We start from the raw sequence: 16,616 nt of genomic DNA, 5'->3' as shown, positions 1-16,616 counted from the left end.
ATCAGATACCCCAGCAGTGTCGCCATACACTTCTCTAAATGGCCTGTAGATGACGACATTGTAACAGCTAAAGTTAATTCAAAGCGACACATTGCACTGATAGGTGGAATTTCCTCCTCTCTTCCTGAGGGATGCTGCATCATGCACATGTTTTATCTTTTATTTAGGTCATCTGGCGCGAATATTCTTGATTTTAGCCAATGACAGTAATATCATCTGAACTGAAACGACCTCTTTTCACCATACATCCGAGGTTTGTTGGTTAAATATCATTAGAGGAGGATAAATAATGTGCTGATTTGCCGGGGGTGTAGCAGCCGTGATACAGCATCTTTCTTTGCAAGTGACACATCATCATCAGCATCCATAGGGAAAGAGAGATCAGGTATGACAAGTCTTTACGAGGAAATATAATTATTTATTGCATACATTTGTAGCCTGTGTATCATTTGTGCTCGTGTAATTGCTATTTTGCTGGGTGTTTCTCTGTATGGCTTTGGATCGTGGGAAGAAGAGGCGCATTGAAAAATGACGTAACGTTAATTGCTAACAATACCCCATTTATAATTACCTATACGTGGTGTGTTAAAGGGGAAAACGCAATTTTCTCCACTCCTAATGGGTACAGTAGTGGCATCTTCTGCATCTTCTGCATTGCCAATTGCTACCAACGTCTGTTCCTTTGAATTGTATTGTTTTGTGTGTATTTCAATAAAGTGTTTCTTTATTTTATCCTCCACTTTTGTTCATTACCTATTTTATTCGGCTGTATTCCCTCCTGTCTGCTTAGCCCAGCAGGATTCTCAATGATGCTATTTACATCACACAACTGTACTACAAAAAATACAGTTGCAAGTGTTTCAAATCCAAATCTGGCAGTTGTGGGAGTATCAACTTGATACAATGCCTTCCTTATGGTGTCATTGTCCTTTTACTACAATTCAATATTCAGATCTTGAATTGTTACCAAATTATCTAACCCTTGCCCTTGGTGATGCCTTCAAGTGAAGTATGATTATTTTGTATTGACCCTACCACAATACATTGATATGGAGATGTAGGTAGATGATGGACTTATTTATTCCCTGAATTGTTATGGATTATGGATCATGTTACAGGCCAAACAGGAAGGAACTTAATGACCCAGGGCCACACCCAGTAGCAGTTCTCTAGTGTTGAAGGTCCATTGCATCCTGGTGTGACATTCCTTTTTTCCCAGCTCAATAGGAAACAATGGCAGACAAAAGTGACATAAAAGCCGAGCTAGAGCGCAAAAAGCAGCGCCTAGCTCAGATCAGGGAGGAGAAGAAGAGGAAGGAGGAGGAAAGGAAAAAGAAAGAGGTAAGATAGGAAAAAAGTGAGTAGACACACTGTCATGCTCATCCCTGTCTGTCCGACTTGACCTGAGCCATAGACCTCATGCTAATATCCTATTACAAAGCTAATATACTGTGTGTGTGTGTGTGTGTGTGTGTGTGTGTGTGTGTGTGTGTGTGTGTGTGTGTGTGTGTGTGTGTGGTTAGCGCATTGGACTAGTAACTGAAAGGTTGCAAAATCAAATCCCCGAGCTGACAAGGTAAAAATCTGTCATTCTGCCCCTGAACAAGGCAGTTAACCCACTGTTCCTAGGCCGTCATTGAAAATATGAATTTATTCTTAACTGCCTTGCCTAGTTAAATAAAGGTAAAATAAAAATATACACCACCTGCTCTTTCCATGACAGACTGACCAGGTGAATCCAGGTAAAAGCTATGAACCCTTATTGATGTCACTTCAATCAGTGTAGATGAAGGGGAGGAGACAGGTTCAATAATGATTTTTAAGCCTTGAGACAATTATGACATGGATTGTGTATGTGTGCCATTCAGAGGGTGAATGGGTGAGACAATAGACTTAAGTGCCTGTGATAGGGGTATGGTAGTAGGTGCCAGGTGTTTGTGTCAAGAACTGCAATGCTGCTGGGTTTTTCACGCTCAACAGTTTCTCGTTTGTATCAAGAATGGTCCATCACCCAAAGGACATCCAGCCAACTTGACACAAATGTGGGAAGCATTGGAGTCAACATGGGCCAGCATCCCTGTGGAACGCTTTCGACACCTTGTAGAGTCTATGCCCTGACGAATCGAGGCTGTTCTGAGGGAAAAAAGGGTGTGTGTAACTCAATATTAGGAAGGTGTTCCTAATGTTTGGTATACTCAAGAGTATGTGTGTGTGTGTGTGTGTACAGACAGAGACGCAGCAGAAGGCTGAAGCTGCCCCAGTGGACTCCGACTTGGACCGGAAGCGCAGAGAGACTGAGGCCCTTCTACAGAGCATCGGCATCTCCCCAGAACCCCCACTAGGTACACAGACACACACACTGCACAACTCAAATTAGTTAGGGATGAGCTCCTCAAACAAAGCTACAGTTAGCGTTTCTGTGGGGCAGAAACCATAGAAATGAGAATGAATAGAAAGGGCATCTCCATTCAAGTCAATGATGGCATAATGGGTAGACTGGCAGCCATTTTGAGTGTACCCATGCCAGGAAGTAAAATCAAGATGTTTACCCTTCAATCTGTGCTGTGATTGGTTGAGTCAACTCAACTGAAATGACAAAAAATACATTCCATTTCATGAGCCACATTAGTTAGCATCATTTGAATGAACATTCTACATTACCATGGCAATCCAGCATCAGTTGATGCAGTATAACATTCCAAAAATGATTGGAAATGTTATACTGTGGAAATGATTGCGTCACAATACCAGGCAGCCATTTCGAGTGTATCCATGAATTTACGAGTCAATTACCAGCGTTAGAGCTTCCAAGTCCGTTCTATTCATTCTTATTTCTATGGCAGAAACTGTCATCATATAAACTCAGCAAAAAATAATTCATAATACTCCAAATAACTTCAAAGATCTTCATAGTAAAGGGTTCAAACACTGTTTCCCATGCTTGTTCAATGAACCATAAACAATGAATGAACATGCACCTGTGGAACGGTCATCAAGACACTAACAGCTTACAGACGGTAGGCAATTAAGGTCACAGTTATGAAAGGACACTTAGGACACTAAAGAGGCCTTTCTACTGACTCTGAAAAACACCAAAAGAAAGATGCCCAGGGTCCCTGCTCATCTGCGTGAACGTGCCTTAGGCATGTTGCAAGGAGGCATGAGGACTGAAGATGTGCCAGGGCAATAAATTGCAATGTCCGTACTGTGGGGGGTTTGTAGGCCTGTTGTAAGGCAGGTCCTCACTAGACATCACCGACAACAACGTCGCCTATGGGCACAAACCCACCGTCGCTGGACCAGACAGGACTGGCAAAAAGTGCTTTTCACTGACGAGTTGCGGTTTTGTCTCACCGGGGGTGATGGTCAGATTTGCGTTTATCGTCGAAGGAATGAGCTTTACACCGAGGCCTGTACTCTGAAGCGGGATCGATTTGGAGGTGGAGGGTCCATCATGGTCTGGGGCGGTATGTCACAGCATCATCGGACTGAGCTTGTTGTCATTGCAGGCAATCTCAACACTGTGCGTTACAGGGAAGACATCCTCCTCCCTCATGTGGTACCCTTCCTGCAGGCTCATCCTGACATGACCCTCCAGCATGACAATGCCACCAGCCATACTGCTCGTTCTGTGCGTGATTTCCTGCAAGACAGGAATGTCAGTGTTCTTCCATAGCCAGGTTAGAGCCCGGATCTAAATCCCATTGAGCACGTCTGGGACCTGTTGGATCGGAGGGGGAAGGCTAAGGCCATTCCCCCCAGAAATGTCTGGGAACTTGCAGGTGCCTTGGTGGAAGAGTGGAGTAACATCTCACAGCAAGAACTGGCAAATCTGTTGCAGTCCATGAGGAGGAGATGCACTGCAGTACTTCATGCAGCTGTTGGCCACGCCAGATACTGACGGTTACTTTTGATTTTGACCCCCCCTTTGTTCAGGGACACATTATTCAATTTCTGTTAGTCACATGTCTGTGGAACTTGTTCAGTTTATGTCTCAGTTGTTGAATCTTGTTATGTTCATACAAATATTTACACATGTTAAGTTTGCTGAAAATAAATACAGTTGACAGTGAGAGGACCTTCCTTTTTTTGCTGAGTTTATATGGTGAGCTGTAATGGAACAAGCATACACTACCGTTCAAAAGTTTGGGGTCACTTAGAAATGTCCTTGTTTTTGAAAGAAAAGCACATTTTTTTGTTTATTAAAATAACATCAAATTGATCAGAAATACAGTATAGACATTGTAAATGTTGTAAATTGTTATTGTAGCTGGAAACGGCAGATTTTTTAAATGGATTATCTACATAGGCGTACAGAGGCCCATTTTCAGCAACCATCACTCCTGTGTTCCAATGGCACGTTGTGTTAGCTAATCCAAGTTTATAATTTTAAAAGGCTAATTGATCATTAGAAAACCCTTTTTGCAATTATGTTATCACAGCTGAAATTAATTAAAGAAGCAATAAAACTGGCCTTCTTTAGACTAGTTGAGAATCTGGAGCATCAGCGTTTGTGGGTTTGATTACAGGCTCAAAATGGCCAGAAACAAAGACCTTTCTTCTGAAACTCGTCCATCTATTCTTGTTCTGAGAAGTGAAGGCTATTCCATGCGGGAAATTGCCAAGAAACTGAATATCTCGTACAACGCTGTGTACAACTCCCTTCACAAACAGAGGAAGATTGGAAAAAAGTGTTATGGACAGACGAACCGTAAGTTTTAGGTGTTTGGATCACAAAGAAGAACATTCGTGAGATGCAGACATTTTTTAAAGATGCTGGGGGAGTGCTTGACACTATCTGTCAAGCATGGTAGAGGCATTGTGATGGTCTGGGGGTGTCCCAGACCATCACAATCATACCATCATACGTACCCACCCTAGTCACACCCTGACCTAACCAAAATATAAAGAAAACAGAGATATCTCAGGTCAGGGCGTGACAGGGGTGCTTTGGTGGTGGTATAAAGTGGGATATTTGTACAGAGTAAAAGGGATCTTGAAGGAAGGCTATCACTCCATTTTGCAACGCCATGCCATACCCTGTGGACGGCACTTAATTGGAGCCAATTTCTTCCTACAACAGGACAATGACCCAAAGCACAGCTCCAAACTATGCAATAACTATGTAGGGAAGAAGCAGTCAGCTAGTATTAGGTCTATAATGGAGTGGCCAGCACAGTCACCGGTTCTCAACCCTATTGAATTGCTATGGGAGCAGCTTGACCGTACTGTAGGTAAGAGGTGCCCATCATGCCAATCCAACTTGTGGGAGGTGCTTCAGGAAGCATGGGGTGAAATCTCTTCAGATTACCTCAACAAATTGACAACTAGAATGCCAAAGGTCTGCAAGGCTGTAATTGCTGCAAATGGAGGATTCTTTGATGAAAGCAAAGTTTGAAGGACACAATTATTGTTTCAATTAAAAATCATTATTTATAACCTTTGCCTTGCAAAAGTATTCATCCAGCAGAGCTGGGCTTTACGGAAGAGTGTCCAGAAAAAAAGCCATTGCTTAAAGAAAAAAAAAGAAAACACCTTTGGTGTTCACCTAAAGGCATGCGTGAGACTCCCCATACATATGGAAGAAGGTACTCTGGTCAGATGAGACTAAAATTGAGCTTTTTGGCCATCAAGGAAAATGCTATGTCTGGCGCAAACCCAACACCTCTCATCACCCCGAGAACTCCATCCCCACAGTGAAGCATGGTGGTTGCAGCATCATGCTGTGGGGATGTTTTTCATTGGCAGGGACTTTGAAACTGGTCAGAATTGAAGGAATGATGGATGGTGCTAAATACAGGGGAATTCTTGAGGGAAACCTGTTTCAGTCTTCCAGAGATTTGAGACTGGGATGGAGTTTCACCTTCCAGCAGGACAATGACCCTAAGCATACTGGTAAAGCATCACTCAAGTGGTTTAAGGGGAAACATGTAAATGTCTTGGAATGGCCTAGTCAAAGCCCAGACCTCAATCCATTTGAGAATCTGTGGTATGACTTAAAGATTGTTTTACACTAGCGGAACCCATCCAACTTGAAGGAGCTGGAGCAGTTTTGCCTTGAAGAATGGGCAAAAATCCCAGTGGCTAGATGTGCCAAGCTTATAGTGATATATCCCAAGAGACTTGCAGCTGTAATTGCTGCAAAAGGTGTCTCTACAATGTATTTGCTTTGGGGGGTGAATAGTTTTGCACGTATGCAAGTTTTCTGTTTTTTGTCTTATTTCTTGTTTGTTTCACAATAAAACATATTTTGCATCTTCAAAGTGGTAGGCATGTTGTGTAAACCAAATGATACAAACCCCTCAAAAATCCATTTTAATTCCAGGTTGTAAGGCAACAAATAGGAAAAATGCCAAGGAGGTGAATACTTTCGCAAGCCACTGTATTTCCTATTCATTTTGCAACTCATTTCATGTATGTTTTCATGGAAACAAGGACATTTTTAAGTGACTCCAAACTTTTGAACGCTAGTGTATGTTCTGTTCTTTTATCTACATTATGTGTGCTTGCAGTATGTGTGCTTGCTACTGTTGCATGTAACAGGAGTGTGAATTTGCTGTTTTACTTTTACACATCTCAAATATCAAGTGTTTTTTGTGTGTTTGTTTTTTTACACATGATCATTACTTGTTTCTCATTATTTGTTTCTCCAATCCAATTTTCTATTTCCTCACAATGTCTATTGCAAAATAAATTGAAATATTTTTGAATTCACATGTGAGAAAATCTTAAAATGTCATACCATTCATTTCATTTCTGTGACATTTCGCACTCAATCATGTTATGCACATTCTCTCAAATATTATTTCTAACAATTTCATACCTTTCCCATTTCATATGAACTTTCCCATGTTTTTGGTTTAATGTATTTCCTCATCTGTGGTACTACATGTATCTTGAACCTAAATGGGTTCTTTGGCTGACCCCATAAGATAATCCTTTGAATAACCTTTTTTGGTTCCAGGTAGATCTCTTTCCACAGAGGGTTCTACATGGAACCCAAAAGGGTTCTACCTGGAACCAAGAAGGGTTCTCCTTTGGGGACAGCCGAGTAACCTTTTGGAATCCTTCTCTCTAAGAGTGTAGTATTTTATGAGCCCTTTATCTATGCACAGGAGTTTCCTCAAAACAATGATATTGAGGTGGAGTTGTTGTATGCAAATAAATGTGAACATCCACATTTTCACATTGAAATTATGGGCTTAATAACAACAGTTGAAAACATACTGTATCTCACTACCAACATACTGTACGTTTAATAAGGTATTTGTCACTGTTCTCTAGTGGTACAATATTGTAACAACACCCTGATCGCAACATGACCTTGTGGTTGTTGTACAACAGTGGCTTTTGCAATGAAACCTTCCAATGACCAATGAAAGCCATGATTGCTTTGACTTGAATGGTAAATGAGGAATCCATTTGACTTTCTGTCCCCTTTGTGTTTTCATTTGATCATTCTTTTTTATCACTCATTTGCTTTCAACCATTTCACCCTGTTTTTTCTTTCGGCCACCCTCTGCCTCTGGCATTGCTTGGGTTGACCAGTCCATCCGCTGCAGCCTTTAATGTTGGATACGTGTTATTTTCATTATTTAGTCCCGAACCCCATGTCCCCATCCAAATCAGTGAGCCGACACAGCACCCCCAGTGAGACGGGAAGTCAGGACTCAGCCGATGGGGCCACAGCCGGCAGGTAGGCAGCCATTTTGTTTATATGACTGTTATTATACTATTATAACATATGGTTGAGTTGGAGTTACTGACCCAGAGTAAGACCAGGGCAAGAGCAACTGGAATATTGCTGAGATGATAATATGAGTATGATGCTTATCATCCAATACATCAGGGATGTTCTCTGAAATATTATCATTGACTGTTTAGATTCAGTAGTAATACATTTGTCATGAAAAGCACTATATCAAATCAATATATTATTATTACTGTAGTATTACTGTAGTATTACTATAGTATTCCTGTAGTATTCTAGTGGCCCTTTGCCTGTGTTCCCTGGCTTAAAGGAGTGCAACATGAAAAATGCATCATATGATGCATCAAGGCAAGTCTTTGCTCAACTAAAAGTGCTTTACCTTGACTGCTGACATGCACCATTTTGGGAGATTTTATTTGAACTAATGGTCAAACATTTGTTAGAGTAATATTCCTTTAATGAAATGGTGGTTGTAGTTAAGTGACAAAACACTATAAGCATACAGTTTATCTATGCGTCTAGCTCTCTCACATATCTCTCTTTGTCTCTTTGTATGGGATCTGCAGGTATAGGTAAGGACCAATGTCAGTGAGGGTTGTTGTTGGATGTTGTGTCTTGTAGCTGTGGGTTTTTGATACACTCTGTGTACTGTCATTTATCTCATTCTATCATGACATAAGCACAACTCACACTAAACTGTGTTATGTGAATATCAATCAGACTCAGATTTGATTTACCATATCAAAACTCTCCCAACTTACTTTAGTTTTAAGGTATTTTAAGCCCAAATCCTATTTTTTTGGGAAAGATAGTTCTTCAAATGGATAACTTTTCAGAGAGCATCCTTGGTGAGCCACAAAATGTCCTGTACATGCTAGAATGCTCTGTAGATATCAACTTGATGCACATAATTCAACTCTCACTTCTCTGAAGAACATAGCCTCCAGGCTAACGTAGCCTCCAGGCTAACATAGCCTCCAAGCTATGCTCCCAGGCGTCATGCTGTGGCACTGCTGCAACCCATGTGTCATACATGCTTATGTGTCATCATACAGTAGCTGACGTTCATCTCATTCTCACACACCAAACCAGCACTGATGACTAAATGCGACTGTGTGTTATCTGTCAGATATCTGACACTGAGAAGGACCCCCAGAACCGCAATAGAGTACAATCCCCCTCAAGAATTGAACTCTATTGTCCCCATCAGGCATGATGTGTTGGTCATCGACGGTGTCCCATGTTGAGTGTGTTCATTTATGACTGTGTCCCCTCTCAGGTCAGGTTTGTCTGGCGTTAGTAAGCATCAGGCACAGGCTCAGAGCGACAGGTAAGCATTTTCTACTCAGAGCAAGGAATGCTCAAGCCCAAGTTTTTCGCCCACAGACAGGACACACAAACAGACAGACAGACAGACACAGTGATACAGATAGACAGTGAATGTTATGGCAGGTGTTTTTCTGTCAGGCATAAAAAGCTACAAAGGGTTGTTCTTTCCCTCTTGGGTGACTGCTGCCTGACACCTGCTGTTTCCCTAAACCACTGGCTTGAAAGATTTCCACTCGCATGATTCAATAGAAGTCATTTCTCTGTGACAGATCTGACAAAACAGTCTTTTAGGGTGTCATCCCAGTTAAGACAGTCGGGTCGAGTGACGCGGTTGACGCTTTACCGCGCTCTACTAGCATTGTGCATCTGTTAAAGTGGTAATGGGCATGTTCACCATTCCTGAAAGGTACCATTGAGAAGTGGTACGCCGGTCAAAAATGCTAGCTACCCTGTCACAATTTGCACTTTGGGAGATGACTTTAGAGAAAGCTCCAGTTTGTTTATAAGACACCCTGAATGATTGCCCCACAAACAAAAGCAAGCACAGCTTTATCACTAAGCATATACTGTATAAACAGAATATATTCTTAATACATGACATATGGGTGTTCTATATGTCATAGAACTGCTTTCATACAGTATACTGAATGTGATTGTGTACATGTATTGTGACTTGTGTATACTGTATGTGAAGATGCATACATTGTGTGCTGGTTCAATGTCCTGTATTGTTGGCACAAACTGGCATATATGAAATATGTAAATACAACATATCTGTTTGTAAAGCTATATATATGAAATATGTAAATACAACATATCTGTTTGTGAAGCTATATATATGAAATATGTAAATACAACATATCTGTTTGTAAAGCTATATACAGTAACAGTCAAAAGTTTGGACACACCTAGTCATTCAAGGGTTTTTCTTTATTTGTACCTTTACATTGTAGAATAATAGTGAAGAAGACATCAAAACTATGAAATAACATGTAGTAACCAAAAAAATGTTAAACAAATCCAAATATATTTTAGATTCTTCAAAGGAAACACCCTTTGCCTTGATGACAGCTTTGCACACTCTTGGCATTCTCTCAACCAGCTTCACTTGCTTTTCTGACAGTCTTGAAGAGTTACCACGTATGCTGACCACTTGTTGGCTGCTTTTCCTTCACTCTTCGGTCCAACTCATCCCAAACCATCTCAATTGGGTTGAGGTCGGGTGATTGTGGAGGCCAGGTCATCTGATGCCGCACTCAGCCTGGAGGTGTGTTGGGTCGTTGTCCTGTTAAAAAACAAATGATAGTCCCACTAAGCGCAAACCAGATGGTATAGCGTATCGCTGCAGAATGCTGTGGTAGCCATGCTGGTTAAGTGTGCCCTGAATTCTAAATAAATCTCAGACAGTGTCACCAGCAAAGCACCCCCACACCATCACACCTCCTACTCCATGCTTCATGGTGGGAACCACACATGCAGAGATCATCCGTTCACCTACTCGAGACACGGCGTATGGAACCAAAAATCTCAAATTTGGACTCATCAGATCAGAGGACAGATTTCCACCGGTCTAATGTCCATTGCTCGTGTTTCTTGGCCCAAACAAGTCTCTTCTTCTTAGTGGTCTCCTTTAGTAGTGGTTTCTTTGCAGCAATTTGACCATGAAGGCCTGATTCACACAGTCTCCTCTGAACAGTTCATGTTGAGATGTGTCTGTCACTTGAACTCTGTGGAGCATTTATTTGCGCTGCAATTTCTGAGGCTGGTAACGCTAATGAACTTATCCTCTGCAGCAGAGGTAACTCTGGGTCTTAATTTTCTGTGTCGGTCCTCATGAGAGCCAGTTTCATCATAGCGCTTGATGGTTTTTGCGACTGCACTTGAAGAAACTTTCAAAGTTCTTGAAATGTTCCGTATTGACCGACCTTCATGTCTTAAAGTAATGATGGACTGTCGTTTCTCTTTGCTTATTTGAGCTGTTCTTGCTCATATGAACTTGGTCTGTTAACAAATAGGGCTATCTTCTGTATACCACCCCTACCTTGTCACAACACAAGTGATTGGCTCAAACGCATTAAGAAGGTAAGAAATTCCACAAATTAACTTTTAACCAGGCACACCTGTTAATTGAAATGCATTCCAGGTGACTACCTCATGACGCTGGTTGAGAGAATGCCAAGAGTGGGCAAAGCTGTCATCAAGACAAAGGGTGGCTATTTTGAAGAATCTTAAATATAAAATATATTTTGATTTGTTTAACACTTTCATGGTTACTACATGATTCAAAATGTGTTATATCATAGTGTTGATGTTTTCACTATTATTCTACAAGGTAGAAAATAGTAAAGTAAAGAACAACCCTGGAATGAGTAGGTGTGTCCAAACTTCTGACTGGTAGTGAATACGAAAGACGGAAATACAACATATCTGCTTGTAAAGCTTCTGCACTGTTGCATTATGTTGCATTATGTTGCATTTTGCCCAACATAAGAGAGATCATTTTATATTTGTCCAACCATTTGGATTTTGAAGAACAGATAAATCATATTTATATTATTCTATACATAGTTATTAAACCATTTTCATATTACCATGACATTTTGTACAAATATTGTACAGTGTCCCACCATAATTTCATATTCATCAAATAGATATTCTGATATTTGACCAAGAATCTATAACAGGGAGATAGATAGAATCATGTTAAAACCTAAACATTTTCCCCATTGAATTGCCCAACTGTCATGTCCCCAATAAGTGATTATGTTTGTCCTGTATGTCTCAGTGCCCTTGCATGTGTATTTCTGTCTAATGTTATTCTGTTAGACATGTGTGTGCATGCGTGTGCATGTGTGTGCGAAGGTGTGGTTAGTTTCAATTCTGTTCCAATTCAGTCAATCAAGGAATCAATTTAACTTCCAAATCAAGAATGGAAAAATCCTCATTGAAAAGAGGATTTGGAATCTCAGGTAATCTCCTGATTCAACCGAATTGATTTGAACTGAAATGTACTCCAACCCAGCTCAGTATGTGTTTATCTGTGGGTTACTGCTGTGGCTCACCTAACCTGGCATGTGTTTTCCCTCCCTCTATTACGCCCCCTGCTGCCCACCCGAGGACCCTGCAGTGGGACACTGACCCCTCTGTTCTGCAGCTGCAGGATGACTCCGAGCTAGGGTACATACCGGTTCCTCTCCTCTCCTCTATCTCCCTCCCTTTTTCCTTCTCTCTATCCGTACTCCTCTTGGGGAGGTGTGTGGTTCAATCAGAGAAGGGCTGTCTGAACACCAGGGGTGTATTCAGAGATGTGAAACAAGCAGATAGAAATACCATGAATAGAGCTGACTTGAGTCCTTACTCATGTCAAATTGGCATGGCTGTTCTATGCAATAGATTTCTATCTGAATGTTCCACAACATTATTCCCTACTGAATTAAGCCCGGATGAGGTACTGCAGACGCGAAGGACTGAATCACCATATTTAATGTCTCAGTGTTTTATGCATGAATGTACCAGTGTGTGTGTGTGTGTACCGGTGTGTGTGTGTGTTGGTCAGCAGTGCTGAAGTGTGTAGCATGATGTACTACAGTACCCATAGTGCTCTGTGACCCACTACTTCCTGTCTCACTCCATCCAGGCGCAGGATGCATAGACTGGGGGCGTCTAAGATCACACAGGTGGACTTCCTACCCAGAGAGGTGGTGTCGTATTGCAAAGAGACTCAGACGCCCATCACTGGCACAACCCATCTGTCTGAGGGTGAGTGTGTAAGGTGTGCATGCGTGCGTGTGTGTGTGTGTGTGTGTGTGAGTATTTTATAATCGACATAACACAGAACTATCGTTCTCTCGATTGCTCGCTCTTTACAGCATACCCTCTAAAAAAAACTATAAAAACAACACATACTCTACAGTTGAACCATTTTCATATTTTTTATGATTACATTAAAACCATGTGAAAACAGAGAAGTCCACATTGATCTGATTGCCATTACTGTCAGATGGGCTGTAGGCCTTACTGCCTGGCTTGATCCACAGTCTGTAAACCTGTAGTGATTTATATCCATTTGACCGACACAGCCCTTCATTTGCTGAGAGAGGGAAGGAGAAGAAAATGAGAAAGAGCAGAGAGTGAATGAAAGACAAGGAGAGAGAGAGCAGGAGGCTTTTTTTAAAGAGATGCCTGCCTGCTTGTCTTTACGCTGGCTGCCTGGAATCAGAGAGAACAGACACTGCATTGACTCCCAGCTCTAAGTAGATGCAGAGTGACTGTCTGGGGGTAATACAAGATGGCTGCCGCTGTCAGAGGAGAGGAGTATCACCTGGAATGGTGGCTGTATCTGTCTCTCTCAATGTCTCTGTCTCATCAGACTAACTTAGAACTGAGACACTACATTTGGATTCTGTTTCATCTGGATTTGGTTTGAAAGAAAATGTTTTGAAATATTTGATACATTTAATGTGAAGTTGGTCAATTTAATTGAATTATACTTGTTTGATAAAGTGTTAGCCTTTTACTGCGGTGGGCTAATTCAGGGCCACACAGAGTGATTCTTGGTCCTCTTAAACAAATCTACTTTGAAACAAATTATACACCTCACACACATGGGTATGGGCTTAAAAAAAGAAGACACCTGTACCATGTCAGATATAGAGTTGAAATGTATTACATTTTGATTTTCCATCCCAATATTACACTTTATATACAGTGCCTTGCGAAAGTATTCGGCCCCCTTGAACTTTGCGACCTTTTGCCACATTTCAGGCTTCAAACATAAAGATATAAAACTGTATTTTTTGTGAAGAATCAACAACAAGTGGGACACAATCATGAAGTGGAAAGACATTTATTGGATATTTCAAACTTTTTTAACAAATAAAAAACTGAAAAATTGGGCGTGCAAAATTATTCAGCCCCTTTACAGTGCAGCAAACTCTCTCCAGAAGTTCAGTGAGGATCTCTGAATGATCCAATGTTGACCTAAATGACTAATGATGATAAATACAATCCACCTGTGTGTAATCAAGTCTCCGTATAAATGCACCTGCACTGTGATAGTCTCAGAGGTCCGTTAAAAGCGCAGAGAGCATCATGAAGAACAAGGAACACACCAGGCAGGTCCGAGATACTGTTGTGAAGAAGTTTAAAGCCGGATTTGGATACAAAAAGATTTCCCAAGCTTTACACATCCCAAGCAGCACTGTGCAAGCGATAATATTGAACTGGAAGGAGTATCAGACCACTGCAAATCTACCAAGACCTGGCCGTCCCTCTAAACTTTCAGCTCATACAAGGAGAAGACTGATCAGAGATGCAGCCAAGAGGCCCATGATCACTCTGGATGAACTGCAGAGATCTACAGCTGAGGTGGGAGACTCTGTCCATAGGACAACAATCAGTCGTATATTGCACAAATCTGGCCTTTATGGAAGAGTGGCAAGAAGAAAGCCATTTCTTAAAGATATCCATAAAAAGTGTTGTTTAAAGTTTGCCACAAGCCACCTGGGAGACACACCAAACATGTGGAAGAAGGTGCTCTGGTCAGATGAAACCAAAATTGAACTTTTTGGCAACAATGCAAAACATTATGTTTGGCGTAAAAGCAACACAGCTCATCACCCTGAACACACCATCCCCACTGTCAAACATGGTGGTGGCAGCATCATGGTTTGGGCCTGCTTTTCTTCAGCAGGGATAGGGAAGATGGTTCAAATTGATGGGAAGATGGATGGAGCCAAATACAGGACCATTCTGGAAGAAAACCTGATGGAGTCTGCAAAAGACCTGAGACTGGGACGGAGATTTGTCTTCCAACAAGACAATGATCCAAAACATAAAGCAAAATCTACAATGGAATGGTTCAAAAATAAACATATCCAGGTGTTAGAATTGCCAAGTCAAAGTCCAGACCTGAATCCAATCGAGAATCTGTGGAAAGAACTGAAAACTGCTGTTCACAAATGCTCTCCATCCAACCTCACTGAGCTCGAGCTGTTTTGCAAGGAGGAATGGGAAAAAATTTCAGTCTCTCGATGTGCAAAACTGATAGAGACATACCCCAAGCGACTTACAGCTGTAATCGCAGCAAAAGGTGGCGCTACAAAGTGTTAACTTAAGGGGGCTGAATAATTTTGCACGCCCAATTTTTCAGTTTTTGATTTGTTAAAAAAAGTTTGAAATATCCGATAAATGTCGTTCCACTTCATAATTGTGTCCCACTTGTTGTTGATTCTTCACAAAAAAATACACTTTTATATCTTTATGTTTGAAGCCTGAAATGTGGCAAAAGGTCGCAAAGTTCAAGGGGGCCGAATACTTTCGCAAGGCACTGTACATCACAGAAGACTGAAATATAACAAAACCGTTTGACATAGAAACACTGGATTTTCAGCGTTTTTTTTAACATCATGTTTATTAATTATGAAAAATATGAATAACATTCCACCCATGAGGCCAAAGAGGGGGCTTTTTATCATTGACTGCAGGAAAGGGCTACTTTGTTATAGATATCATTTTTCATCATTCTATAATTTTCATCATTAATGTGGCTAGGGATTCAGGAAATTATTGGCTTCCACATAATTCCACATTCACAACTAAAGAAGTTGGTTTAGCTAATGCTTTGTGACATGTTTCCCTTAGTGTGTTCCAGCTGCTACTCTACCATTATTATTAACATGTGCTGGGATATAATACTCAACCAAATCACTTATTTTTTAAATATATGGAGTCCACAGGAGGAGTCCAAAAAACAATATAAAATGCAGATGGTTGGATAGAAACAGAGAGAGAAAGAAAGAAAGTGTCAGAGAGGAGTGAGAGAGAATGTGACAGAGCGAAGGAAAGAGGAGTGAGAGAGAAAGTGACAGAGAGAAGGAGAGAGGAGTGAGAGAGAAAGTGACAGGGAGGAGTGAGAGAGAAAGTGACAGAGAGAAGGAGAGAGGAGTGAGAGAGTGAAGGAGAGAGGAGTGAGAGAGAGAAGGAGAGAGGAGTGAGAGAGAAAGTGACAGCGAAGGAGAGAGGAGTGAGAGAGATACTGTAGAAAGAGAGAGAGAGAGAGAAAGAGACAGAGTAAGAGAGAAGGAGAGAGAAAGAGACAGAGTAAGAGAGAAGGAGAGAGAAAGTGGGAGAGAGAAAGAGACAGTAAGAGAGAGATACTGTAGAAAGAGAGAGAGAGAGAAAGAGACCGAGTAAGAGAGAGAGAGAGAGAAAGTGGGAGAGAGAAAGAGACAGAGTGATATAGAGATACTGTAGAAAGAGAGAGAGAGAGAGAGAAAGAGATTGAGAGAGAGCACCAAACATATCCATTTGGACCAAGCCAATAACAATGCCAGCATAGTATTTGCATAACACTGTGTGGTAGCTAGCCATAATGTACAGCATCAATTCTATCCCACTTATTTGCTCTGTTCTGGTCCTCCTTACCATCAAGCACTTGGGTCTGTACAGAAATGACAGTTACTGTAAGTGTAGTATTGTCTCACAAAATGGAACCTCATGTCATTCCCTGCATGGAATCTGAGAGTGTTCTTTTTTCTCTCCTCCTTCCTCTTCCCCCCCTTCCTTCCTTTCCCCC

At 41.3% G+C, this 16,616-nt stretch overlaps 1 protein-coding gene across 2 annotated transcripts in view; it reads left to right on the top strand.

Moving 5' to 3' along the window:
* Window positions 1-72: 72 nt before the first annotated feature.
* The window catches only part of LOC115123843 (cytoplasmic dynein 1 intermediate chain 1), a 151,513-nt gene continuing 134,969 nt past the window's right edge, over window positions 73-16,616 (top strand). The window contains exons 1-7 of one of the 2 annotated variants that reach the window (XM_065020303.1): window positions 73-385; window positions 1,220-1,341; window positions 2,228-2,342; window positions 7,549-7,696; window positions 8,991-9,041; window positions 12,158-12,217; window positions 12,678-12,799. In XM_065020303.1, the coding sequence (XP_064876375.1) occupies window positions 1,234-1,341; window positions 2,228-2,342; window positions 7,549-7,696; window positions 8,991-9,041; window positions 12,158-12,217; window positions 12,678-12,799 (604 nt within the window). In that variant the 5' untranslated portion in view covers window positions 73-385; window positions 1,220-1,233. The remainder of the gene's footprint in view (window positions 386-1,219; window positions 1,342-2,227; window positions 2,343-7,548; window positions 7,697-8,990; window positions 9,042-12,157; window positions 12,218-12,677; window positions 12,800-16,616) is intronic. The other variant, XM_065020304.1, reaches the window with a different exon arrangement.

The sequence above is a fragment of the Oncorhynchus nerka genome, linkage group LG7 (genome assembly GCF_034236695.1).
Source record: "Oncorhynchus nerka isolate Pitt River linkage group LG7, Oner_Uvic_2.0, whole genome shotgun sequence".
Classification (NCBI taxonomy): domain Eukaryota; kingdom Metazoa; phylum Chordata; class Actinopteri; order Salmoniformes; family Salmonidae; genus Oncorhynchus; species Oncorhynchus nerka.
The sequence above is the reverse complement of the archived record's forward strand: the minus strand, read 5'-3'. Positions and strand labels throughout refer to the sequence as shown.